Source organism: Hippoglossus stenolepis, chromosome 15 (genome assembly GCF_022539355.2).
Source record: "Hippoglossus stenolepis isolate QCI-W04-F060 chromosome 15, HSTE1.2, whole genome shotgun sequence".
Classification (NCBI taxonomy): domain Eukaryota; kingdom Metazoa; phylum Chordata; class Actinopteri; order Pleuronectiformes; family Pleuronectidae; genus Hippoglossus; species Hippoglossus stenolepis.
The window spans coordinates 5,564,779-5,577,316 of NC_061497.1; the positions used below are offsets into that span (position 1 = coordinate 5,564,779).

General features: G+C 44.5%; 1 protein-coding gene across 3 annotated transcripts in view; it reads left to right on the forward strand.

Moving 5' to 3' along the window:
* The first annotated feature begins 535 nt into the window (after window positions 1–535).
* The window catches only part of atp2a3 (ATPase sarcoplasmic/endoplasmic reticulum Ca2+ transporting 3), a 50,566-nt gene continuing 38,563 nt past the window's right edge, over window positions 536–12,538 (forward strand). For all 3 annotated transcript variants that reach the window (XR_007034862.1, XM_047343496.1, XM_035177759.2), the window contains exon 1: window positions 536–920. Coding sequence is in view for 2 of the 3 variants with exons in the window: in XM_047343496.1 (XP_047199452.1) it covers window positions 803–920 (118 nt within the window). In the remaining variant the exon portion in view is untranslated. The remainder of the gene's footprint in view (window positions 921–12,538) is intronic.

A 12,538-nucleotide genomic window follows, 5' to 3' on the forward strand; every position in this document is an offset into this window, starting at 1 on the left:
GTATCATGTATCGTATGGTATGGTGAGCTACCCTGCAGAGAAATGTAAATGCTCAGAGAATATAAATTCTCTATAAATGTCAAGGTATTGACCTTATTATGCTATGATTTGGCCCCTAGAATTAAAGTGAATGAAATACCTTTTATTACAATCCATTCTTCTTTTTGACATGGATTCTTTTTGTGAAGGACTTTGTAACCTTGTTTGGATAAGTGCTAAACAAACAAAGCTAAATACAGTATAAATACACGCAACAAGCTCTGTGAAACGTCTTCTCACACAAGCAGCAGAAAAACATTCTCTGGGTCCTTGAGCAAGGCACGCTGTCCCCCTGTCAGCTCCAGGGGCTGGTGTGCGGTGTGGTGAAGCCGAGAAGCAGTTTCCCTGACAGCACCGACTCTGAGCTGCGTGTGTCCTGTTCTGAGATGTGTCAAGTGTTTGCGTGAAGGCTCCGCTCAGGTACGCGCAGCCAATGGGAGCGCAGGAGGGAGTACCCGAGCGGCGGGGAGGCGCTCCGCACACAGAGCACACCTTCAGATGGAGGAGATGAAGTAGCAGCGGCAGCACTCGACCGACAGAGGAACAACAGCGTCTGTGCCGAGGATCTGGAGGTTTTTCTTCAGGGGGGACAGCAGGTGACACAGCGAACCGAGCGAGCCTCCGCCTCCTCAAGCGTCCGCACCGGTGGTGGAGACGTTTCACCTCCTTCTTCCCTCCAGCAACACCCCTCCGATTAGCACAATACATGCATTTCGATACTACCTGCCTCTAAATCTGATTGTCTAAGCCCTGGTGAGTCAAGATGGAAAATGCGCACACTAAATCGGCGACCGAAGTTTTAGACAACTTCGGCGTGAACGAGAACACGGGGCTGACTCTGGAGCAGGTCAAAGTCAGCGTGGAGAGATATGGACCGAACGGTGAGTAGTTTTATACGTTATTGTTATTATGATGTGTCCATCTCAGTTCCCAGGTGCAGCGTGTTGCAGCCTATTTCCATCCATGTGCCAGGAAGTCACACTGCTGCTGTTATATTTCAGGCCGCTCTTGTGCGTAAAACAGTATTCCCCGTGGCGCGCAGTCAGTGGCACATTCATTCATGCACACGCTCGTGTTGAAACCATTCCGCGCGTTGTACCGCGTGTTTAAGGAATACATTGACACAGAGACCGCTGGACAGGGAAGGTATCAATGCAAATAAACCATGATTGACTTTTTGTAACTAGGGTATCCGCAGAGGTCACCTCACGTCAGGTGTGGTTTGAGAGCACGCTGTGCGTAATTGCCTTAGAAAGCTTTATTCTTATCGAGGACTAACGTGCAACCCTGCTTAACCAAGTATTGGCGCAAGTTGTGTGCGTGCGTGTCTGCGTGCGTGTGTGCGTGCGTGTGGAGAGACAGTGCACATCCCTGGCTGTCATGCAGGATCAGGAAATGCAGGCATGCTCAGGCTACTGCAGTGGAAGAAGATAGGGGGGGGGGAATGTAATGAAACAGTAAATCTCGAGCAACCTGTTTTCACTTTCAACAGTTATGGTTATAACTCTCCAGTTCATATTACCGGACCTCAGAGGGAAGTGGATGTGTATGTGAGAGATAACGATCACACACGCACAAACTTGTGCTGTCAAAACAGCAACAGTGCGAGTGAAATTGCTGTTCATCAGGTGGGTTTCAGGTGAAGGTAGAGTTTGTCAGTGTGGACATGAGCCCCAGGCTGTAATCTTCTCTTATGTTCAGCTGGTGTTTGAGTTGTGTTTTCGTGTGGCGCTGGGACCTGACATCACCACACCTTCCCCAAGCTCCTGGCCTGTCATTTGCATGTGTGGCCAAGCTGTGGAGTAGAGCGGCACATTGTGCCAGTCAAACAGAAGCTCTTTTGTTGCAGCCAGCCACCCTACCCAGGGGCTTGTGATGACTTCATGGAAAAAAAGCAACGTCTTGCCACAGATAACATCTCTTTCGCTTTTAGCTGTGAACTTCCTGTCTCATGCGAGCAGTGTTAGAGATAAATGGAGGGAGGGAATACCCATTTTTCCTCCTTTTTTAGGGCTCCCTGCATAAAGGTTATCCACTCTGGCTGCTCCTAAACAGGCCCAAAAACAGGAGAAACCAGCATTAAATTTGGTTTGTTTCCTATTTTAGCACATGTCATAGTGGAGTGATGTATGGCTGCTTGACGGCTCCTTCCCCTCTGCACACAAACCGCAGAGTTTGTAGTTGACTGCAAGGACTCTGTGTGAGCCTCGGTGTTTTGTTCCAGTGAGAGTCTGTTCAAAGCTGTTTGCGGGTGGTATGATTACCTCGCTCCCTCTGACATGCATTCACCATGCTTCACTCGGCTATAATGGTTAGCAGGATCTGATTATCAGAGGGATCATTTACCTAAATCAACATGTCCACAGACAAAACGCGTCTGAGCTCAGTGCCGGTGTTTGTGTCGGCCTGGACATGAGAGCGCGAACACAGGAGGTGAAAATGACACCGTCCTCTGCCATTTCACCATTTTCACGCTCTGAGTGTCTGCAGGAGGAGGCACGCAGGGAGGATGGTGTGTCATGTTTGGCTCAGACATAACACTCCTCCGTGGGACCGGAGAGGTTTTATACACTCGATTTACCTCCGCATCTCTGGGGCGGATGAGGGAGTTTAACCGCCGTTGGTTTCCAGAAACGTCTGTGGACTGTCTGCTGGTCGTTAACAGTCCCATCAACCCCACCATCGGTACATGACGAGTGTGTGTCCTGCCTCATTACTTCTATAGACAACGCAGTTAAAAATGTGGTGGAACCACTTTGAGGTTCTGTCTTTTTGCCTGTTCATTTTCATGCCCTTTTCGTATTGAGTCAGCAGAGTGACTCAAGAAGTATAGATTCTTACTTTTGATCAAAGCACGTAGAATATTGTTTTCCAGTGCCGCACTGTAAGTAAAGACAGGCAGGCGGTGACTGGGTTTCCTGGCTTTTAGGTCGGCACTTTCATGTGCTCTGACAGACAAACCCCACTGACCAGCGTCAGAGTTTCTGATCCCCTTCTGAGATGTTGGAAAATTTGCTTAGCTTCCACATCTGGACGGTCTCCTCTGCGAAGTCTTTGCTGCAGAAAGGTGGCCACTGACCTTTTTTAATCACAACTTCCATTTATGGTCAACCAACGGCAAACGTATTCGCAACTTCATTCACACTACAGGAATCTATCTAATTTACTTTTGAGAACTACAAGCACCGCAATTTTGCAGTTTAACGTGTTCATAGTGTGATGTAGTAGAGGAAGTCACAGGCCTCTCTCTCTCTCTCTCTTTCTCTCTTTCTCTCTTTCTCTCTTTTTCTTTTTTTCTCCCTCAGACACAAACACACTCACATGCTCTGTGTGTGTGTGTGTGTGGGTGCACAAAGAATGTTTGTGCTGTTACAGCTTGTGGTGCGTGATTGTTTTCGGTGCCCTCACAACCCCATTTTCAAAGGTAGAGTGTGTTCATTTTTGAAAGTAAAAGGCCATATTATCCCCATGAGCAGTCATCTTGATTGGTTGGTGGTGAGCTGAAGACGCTTCAAAATTTGCTCAGGCGGTCTCTCGACACTCCCTGCAGGACAGGAGTACAATTGCGCAACATATTCAGGTTGAACAACCTCACAATGTATGTGATTGCACCATCCTGTTACAGTGTCTACTGTTAGAGACGTATGTTAACTTACAGCCAGAATAAGGTAGAAAAGCTTTCAGCAGTGCCAACAGCAATATTCCAAACATCCACTGATGCAATAAAGACAAATCATCTTTTCATCTGTTAGGTACTCGGCTCTCGAGCGCCACTTTGCTTCTGCTGATTTCATTGATATGAGGTTATTTTTAAACTCCTGTTATTGATTCAGTTACAAAATGTGTGAATTTGTTCTCCCATTGTGGAGGTGCAACAACCCTCTGGCACCGACCAGGTGTTTGGTTTTCTGTCACTGATGTCCTTGGGTAATCATGCACGTTACGGCACTTTCCTCCCTCTGGTTCCTTCCACGAATAATAATTACAACTTCCTCTAGTGGGATCTCACTCACTCGGAGTGTTGTTTCTCTTCCTGTTCTGCAACTCCACATAAAGGCAGCCTCGACTTACTCATTCCGGCGTTTGAAATACGAGAGGAGTTCTGCAGTTTCCTGCTCCTCCTTCACACAGACACACTCTTGATGGCACATTGCAGCACACCTTTACTGTCCCTTGTTTCTGAAAAGTGTCCAGTTAAGAGTTAAATATGTGGCACGAGTGTTGCAGTGACAGATACGTGGGCTGAGAAAGGACAATTAAGTTTAGCAGAAAAGTCATTTGAGTCACTTCCCTGTTCTAGCGGGGCTCTGTGTGTGCCTGCCCCAGCTGCCTTCAAACCGAGCTGCGATCCTGTTCCAGCCTGTCACTTCTCTCCCACTTCTTTATTTGTCAGTCACCATCATGCTCTCATGGCGATGATGACGTTGGGGTCTAATGCACTGCTGCTGCCGTCTGCCGCCCGGACGCTCTGCCACAGCACAGCTCGGGCCACTGTGGACACATGCATGCAGAGGTGATTGTGTTTCAAGGAGCAGGCCGTGTGTACGCAGAGCATAGGATGCTCAGTTTACATGTGTCTTTAGTGGAGGTTCTTTGAAAGCATTCAGATAGAGATGAGCTGTTTGCTCAGTATAATGACTTGTATGTAAAATAACTCATTATCGTCTGGAAAAAACGAGTAAATACTAGAAAAGCCATGAGCTTGGATCAGATGGATAAACCTGTTTCCACTTCACAGGGACAGGTTTAGCAGAAAGAAAACAAGTACAACGGAAAGAACAGTGGAAATTATTACTTCATAGTAAATATCTACCTCCCCGACCAATAACGCCCAAGATTGTTTACATCCAAAATACTTAAATTTCAAATTTGATTCAGTTTTTTTCACGCAATTGTTAACAGTTCCCTCATTTTCCGTAATCCTTTTCAGAAACCTTGCTGGTGTCCGGCTCTTAATTTTTAACACATTTAATCAGATGCAGAGTGAGTGACACCTAAAAGCAACATGATGCAAGATTCACTCTGGCCTATACTCAGGCTCCCCCTATAGGCATCTTTTGGCCTCTTTTAGCGCCCGCCAACGGGTGATATATACTCCTATATTCACTCTCGGTCGGTTTCTTGTTTCGTCACTTTCTCTCTTCCTCTTTTCCTTCTGGCTTCTGACATATAAAAACATACATTTAAAACCTTTCCAACGTTTTAAAATGTACCTACTTTAATTTGCCTCCATCGCTCCAGAGCTCAGGTCAGCAAAGGCGTACTGTAGCTTTTGATTGGACCAAAGTGTGGCACTGGTTTTCTAAACCCAGAATAAACCCTATAAATATCACAGATATTTCAGTTTGCTGTTTTGGGGATTGCTGACTTTTTTTCACAGCGTTCAGCTTCTTGGCTGGGTGGCGTGGTGCCTTCATCCTCACTGGCCTGTTTAGATGTTGAAAATGTTTTACTTTGCAGAGCTGTGACCTCGAAGAGGAAGCGGCGAGCCCTGACGAGATATCGGCTCTGTGCTAATCACCTCATGCATATCCTGCATGGTTGACAGGCCCTTTTCCTTCTCCTCTGTCTAACTGGCCGGTGGCGCTCATCATACAGTGTTGTGTTGTAAAATATAGAGCAAGTAGCTCTTTTTGTCGTGTTTCAGTTTTTATTTAAACATGTAAATAACATGCAACAAGAAGTAAACTTAATGTCTTACTTGTCTTAATGTCTTGTTATGCAAGTGTTTGATGAAGTATCCCAATTGGACTGACCAAAATGTGTTGATATCAAGAGGACATATTGAAGAACATGCCTTTTTAGTAAGATCCAGTTTGGTACTTTTCATAAAAATCACATATAAAACATCAAATTAAAAGAGAAGGCAGAATAATGCTGCAGTTAAATTTTAGCATACTGCATATTGTGCAACATCGCAAGCAAAAAAAAGTCTCTTTTTCCCATTGTCAGAACAATCCACCAACCAATGGGCAGCTGTGGAGCGGAATCTCCTGCCATTTGTTTTAATAACTAATTCTCCTTTCCTGACGCGGTAGACTTTCAGAAAAGAGCCTCACATATGAATGATCTTTGTGCTGCTTTGACAGTTTTTGGTACATTTTACTGTGTCTCTAGCATGAAATAAATGAATAATCAGGAAATCCAACATAGCAGTACATAAAAAAATTACTTGTATTGAGCAAGACATCTCATTCCCGTACACTACTGTTCTTTTTCCACCCGTGAAGGATAATATAATTTTCCCTTTACTGAAATGAAACCATGATTTGCTCTCTGTTGTACTCAGCAAAAGTTGATGTCATTTCAGCTTGGGAGTATGGATGTGATGGAAGGTTTTAAACTGTTGCTTGGTTGGAAAAATATTACTGCTAATTATACTTTGATCCAGACATAGATCCATATACCAGCAATTGGATGGATTGCCATTCCAGGTTGTAGAGTAATGGTCCCCAGAAGATGAATCCTAAAGACTTTGGAGATCTTGCTCCCTCTATTAGAGGAACCTATAAATCATTAACTGTAAAAAAAAAAACGCAACACCTTCTTGATGCAATGGAACAATATTTAATACAGACTTTTACGGCTCTCAGAGGATGAACCTCGCTGACTCGGGTGAGCCCCTAAATATTCCTGTGGCATCATTATTAGGTTATTCTTTCTATTTTTCAGTGAGCTATTGCCTAAACTCATGAATGAAATAGTGTTCATACATTCATGTTTCCCTCAGAATTGTGAATTGCAAATTTCATGATCTCCTTTCATCTATTATTATCATTAAAATTCCAGTTTGCCCAGCACTTTGGATTGTGACCAAATACCTCAGCCTCGGTGCACTGTGCCAAACCGCGGATGCTGCCATGGTAACATGCCTAGCTAAGATGGTGATCATGTTTAACATGAAACATGAAAAAAAAACATCCTCATGTTGCTATTGTCCCTGTGAGCAACTACTGAAGTAGACCCTCACAGAGCTGCTAACATGGCTGTTTGATCAGTGGGTTTGAATAAAGCAGCTTTAATCCTGTGTGACAGGCATCTGACTGCTGCTCTTCAGTCATTTTCAGTCAGGTTTCTGATACCAGCTGACGAGAAGCTGCTGGTGTCTGCTCTGCGACCTTGTTTCATTATGCTGCATTGGTCAGTGTTACCACTTCTGCTCCTCTGCTCACTTCCTCCTCCTCAGGGTGGCTCCTCTGAGGTCGGCAGGACGGGTAAAGATAACTACTGACACTCACCCACTTGACATGGTTGTGTATGACTTCCTCAGAGAAGTAACACCCGCCACTGACATATGTAAATGAAGGAACCCTTGACTGTGCCAGTCTGCACACGTCCCCTCTGCAGTCACCCTTCAGGGCCTTTTGTGTCAGAGATAATAAGGTTGGGTTGGGGAATGGGTTACATTTATATTTTACATTTGATATGGTTAATGCTTTCAGGCCTCAGTGGGAACATACATTAGGAAAGTGATGGGATATAGGAAGGTACTATGTTGTTATCATCATCATCATCATCAGTGATGAGTGGGAGCCTGGAGCTGGAGCCACTTACTGAAGCAGCACAACTGTGACTCCCTGCTCTCACCATTCCTATGCCGCCCTGCCATTGTTACCAGATGTACTATTATCACATTGTACGATAACTTCGCCCTCTGTTAAATCAAAAATGCCCAAATTCCCATGATGTACGATAATTTCATTAGTCAGTGTCAGGAGTTATGGTTGGTAGTAAAATGTGGATCTACGTGTGTGTGTGTATACGCATGCTCATTGTGATGATGTTAATGAATATGTGCCATGCGTCTGGCGCAATGTCTTTCCAGGCCATCGTAATTGACGGACACGCGAAGAACGAAGGAGACACAGGCAGTGATTCAGCGGTGGAGCTTGAACCATGTTTATTTCACGTGGTTAGTTTTGTTGGCAGTGTCAAATTCTTAATCGTCTAAATGTGTTTTTATGAAAGCGAGGATGCAGGGGGTGCTGAGTGGGCTGCAGCACCTCTTCTGGCAAGGAGTGTAGCTACAAGGGGGGGAAAAAAAGTTTACTTTGAAAGTTTAATTTCATTAATTTTACCGAACAACATTTTGAGAGTAGCATAGTAGCATTTTTATAAGATTTGATTTGATTTTTAGTACAGTCGGTGTGTTTTCTGTGTAGCCCGTCTGATAGTTTGACGCGCCTTCTGATGAAGACTAAGGGCCCAGTCACACACATGTGAATGCTTGAGTCGAGAACCTTTGCCTTCAGTTCACTTCCAATCTGTGAGCGCGAGGAGGCTATTAAAACATTTGCTTCCTGTGACGAGGCAAATCGCAGCTTGGCTTTGAGTGGAGTTCAGCTTCGGTGAACTTTGACCCGCGATATTTGCATTCGTGTATGGATATGACGCTTGCAATTGTAAGCCCCTGGTACGACACTTCAACATTTCTCATCTGGTGTGTCTGCTCACCTGCCTGCCAGTGCTCATGACAACTGTGTGTAAGACGCCCGTGGCTCGGGCCCGAAATGAGCTTGTTCACTTCAGATGGTGGAGATTTTGATCTCTGCAGTCGGAGCGTGCTGCATCAAGGCCCTGCTGATTGCATAACAGTTATTCTTGGTAAATTTTGACAGGCCCTGGCACATTACCTCGTGAAAACGCTTGTTGGAAGGAGCCTCTGTGATCCACGTTGTCATGGTAACGGCTGAACCCTTCTCATGTTTGGAGTTTACTCAAGACAGCCTGAACTCTAGCTTGTTAACGCCGCCTATAACCACGCGCAGACGTGAGGCTCACTGGGGGCCCTAATAACGTGAGCGGTAGTTTGTTAATGGACTCCGTCAGACTGGGGCGGAGAAGAGGAGCTGCCGGTGAGAGCTCCTCCATCAGAGCAGGGCATTCGCTGCGGATCAATACCCGTCCAGTTTCCTGCTCCGCTTCCTGACTCTCCGGACTGAGAAAACCAGCCTCCTGCTGTTGTTGGCAACCGTCTCCAGGAAGTGTCTCCCCTCTGCTCGCTGGCTTCGCTGCTGCTCGTAAACAAGCTCTTTTATTCATTGTCTGCACTGGAGCGGCGAGGCGGGGAGGTACTGTGGGGACACAGTGAGCGAGGGGGGAGTGGTGGTGGCTGAAGTCAGTGCTCAGGAATGTGCCTGGGCAAGCCTCGGGTTGACACAGCCCAGATGACTGTGAGGGAATCCTTGGCAGAGGGAGGCAGGGGAACCCCGTTCAACACCTCCAGCTCTTTCCGTCCCTCCTTCGCTCTCTCTCTCTCTCTCTCTCTCTCTCTCTCTCTCTCTCTCTCTCTCTCTCTCTCTCTCTCTCTCTCTCTCTCTCTCTCTCTCTCTCTCTCTCTCTTTCCCCTTTCATTTGTCTTGTCCTCTCACTCAGTCTCTCTTTGTCTCCTGCCCCCGAGCTGCAGCCAGCCTGTCTGCCATAAAAAACATTACACAACTGAGGAGGCACAGTAATGGGGAAACAGGCTTATGTCAGACTGGTGGAGCATGGAAAACAGCAGAACCCACTTCTCCACATTTCTGCTGCCGCTGCTGGCAGAGTGCAGCCAAAAGTCCCTCGTGAGTTCAACTGTGTCCAAACTGAACTCTGAAAAGTCAGGCAGGTTTATCCAGGATGACTCATCAGCTATTATTACACTGGCTGAAGATGGTCATTCATGGAGCTGAGAGATGACCCCTGCACGAGGGTCAGCGGGGTTTGTTGCCTCAGGCTACATCCATGCTACTACGTTTTCCTTTTTAAAATTACATTTTTAAGCTGAAACAATCTGTGTCCAAGCAAGTGGTTTTGCTCCGGATCAGTTTTAATCCCTGTCCATACTAACAGGCCTGAAAACGCATATCACGTGACCTCTCCCGCACACTGGACATTAACTCTGAATTTCAAATCCAGAGTTAAGAGACCAGGGTCAGCAACGCTTGTAATTGATGATCCATGTTGCGTTCTACACTGGTAGCCGAGGCTAATGCCAGTTGTTTTCTTCTGAAATGGGGTCACGTGATAGGAGCCTGGCGAATCAGCGAAGGCTTCATCATGACTGAAAAGATCCAATCAGGGTCTCCGTCATCATTTTCAAACAGAAACACAAAACACAGCCCCTGGAGTTTGCAGACTAAAATGGGGCCAGCAGCGTTTCCAAACTTCTTCATCTTCCGAGCAGTGTGGACGGCAGGAGTGTCCGCAGCAGAGTTGATGCATTTTCAAATGAAAACATGGATGTATTCTTTGCAGTAGATCACATGCAGGTTTGACTGAAGGTACTGTATTATCAGTTCAAAGTTGGCTTTAATGCTTAATAGCCTGTTTGTGCAGCAACATTCCATTTCACTCCCCCTGGTTTTATTACCAACCAAATAAAGACAATGAAACCACCTGAAATGATCAAACTTTTTCATATCCTGGGGTAAAATAAACCTCCAGATCGCCTTTGCCGTCTCTTCACCAATGGAAAAACACATTTTACTCCCGAAGCCATGATGTGAAATCATTTCTCTTTCTTGCCAGCGGCATGTTTAACGGGAGTCCCTGCGAAGCTTTTTATTTTCGGAAGGATGCTGTGAGCTCATGTCCTGGGCCTTCCTCTGTCCAGTTTTATATTCGCGGTCTGGTCAAAACATTCAGAACACGAGGTTTCCACTGCTTGAAGGAGAACACTGCTGTCATTTAGGGTTACGGCCCACTGCCGGCTAAAAATAGCTGCTTTCCTCTCGTCATTCTGTAATGCATGCTGTAATTTAGGTGTCTGTCATGACTTAATGCAGCGTATAATGAGCATTTCTTACAAGACAGAAGTAAAAAATTGTTTTGTGTCAGAAACCCACTTTTCCAGACTTTGATAAGAAATGCGGCATATGGAGCATTTAATAAGCCGATCAGATGATATGAATTCATGAAGTTCTTCAGATGTGATGGATGTTGTTTGTTTCGTTGGACCGGTTTGATCCATAACTCATAACTGGACTTGATGAGAAGCTGACAAACGCAGTGACTAAGCGCGTCTGTGTCTCATTATTTTGACACTGAGCAACAGTGCTCGTCGAGTGGAGTTTTTTTTTTTTGAATATGACTGATGTGTTTTCTGCTCACAACAGTGACTCCTGTGTGGTGTGGGTGTTGTGTTCTGGTGATCAACTCAGAGTGGTCTCGTGCTCTGCTCGTGTTAAAACGCGAAACAAACGCATCTTTTCTTTGTAAATGTTTTCTGAAAAATAACATGATGAGGTGAACAAAGAGAGAATTGGCAGTTTTAATCTCTGTTTCGTTTTTGTGATACCGCTGCACAAAAGGTTAAGTGCAGAAAATCAGCCTCTGCTCTGACCTCTGAGACGGACAAATTAACTCTAGTATAGAGAGTGAAGCTGCAGTATGAATGTCAACGACCACCACAGGTCTGATTTTTAGAAAAAGCATTTCATGGACAAGCTAAGAAAGGTGAGCTTTATTCTAAAAGTCATTTCAGACTAAGCTCCAGCTATTGATTTGTTTCATTGCCCCGTCTTTAAACTGTTATTCTTTCATTGAATTAAAAGTGAAGCAACATCGACTGAAAAGTCACCAAAGATCCCAGAGCCCACAATGGGGTCCCAGGGTTGTACGACTAACGGCTCAAACACAAATGCATTCAGGTTACTCTGATATGAAGAATTTGGAAATTACTCACATTTGAGAAGGTGGAAAAAATATGACTTCTGTATTTCTATATATTTGTAGGTTTTTTTTGGGGTCCTTTTTTGGCCTTTCTTTTGGATAAGACAGAAAGTTAGCTGTGAAGGGTAGAGAGAGAGTGGGGGAAGACATGCAGAAATAACCTCGATGGGGCGGCATAGTTTTCAATTTTCAGTCTTATTTTTCCCCTTGCACTGCAATTGTTTTCTGGTGCTGCTCTATGAATTGTAAATTTCGAAAAATTGAGGATCAATAAGGTACAACTTATATTATCTTAAAAAGGATAAAAATATCTTTAAGTGCCAAATGTTATAGTTGTCATTATGCAGACTGGCCAATTTCAAAGTAATATACTACATTATACTCTTCCTTTCGGTAGCTTGGAAATGTCCCTCTAATAAAACACCATTTATTTGCTGAATATATATTTAGTATTATTTATCAGAATCTGAGGAGTAGGTGGGAACTTCATATTAAATGAGTGGAGTGAAAAATACAATATTTCCTCCTAAATTGTTGTGGTGTAAAGGTACACACAGTATAAAATGGAAATACTCAAAGTACAAGTACCTTAAATTATACCCAAGTATGAGCTTGAGTTTTGTAGGCCTACTTAGTTACTTTACACCAGGGCCAAGAATTGTATTCCTTATAGTCTTCAATGATGTTAAACATGTGTTTAGTCAAAACCAACTATTTAAATATGTCAACTTGGTCTTTGAGAAAATATTTTGTGACATGTAATCAGCCAAATGCTCACTTGATAAAATGAGTGCACATGTATAGAAAAAACGATTTGCTTTACAAAGAAATATGAATTGATCTGATAAAA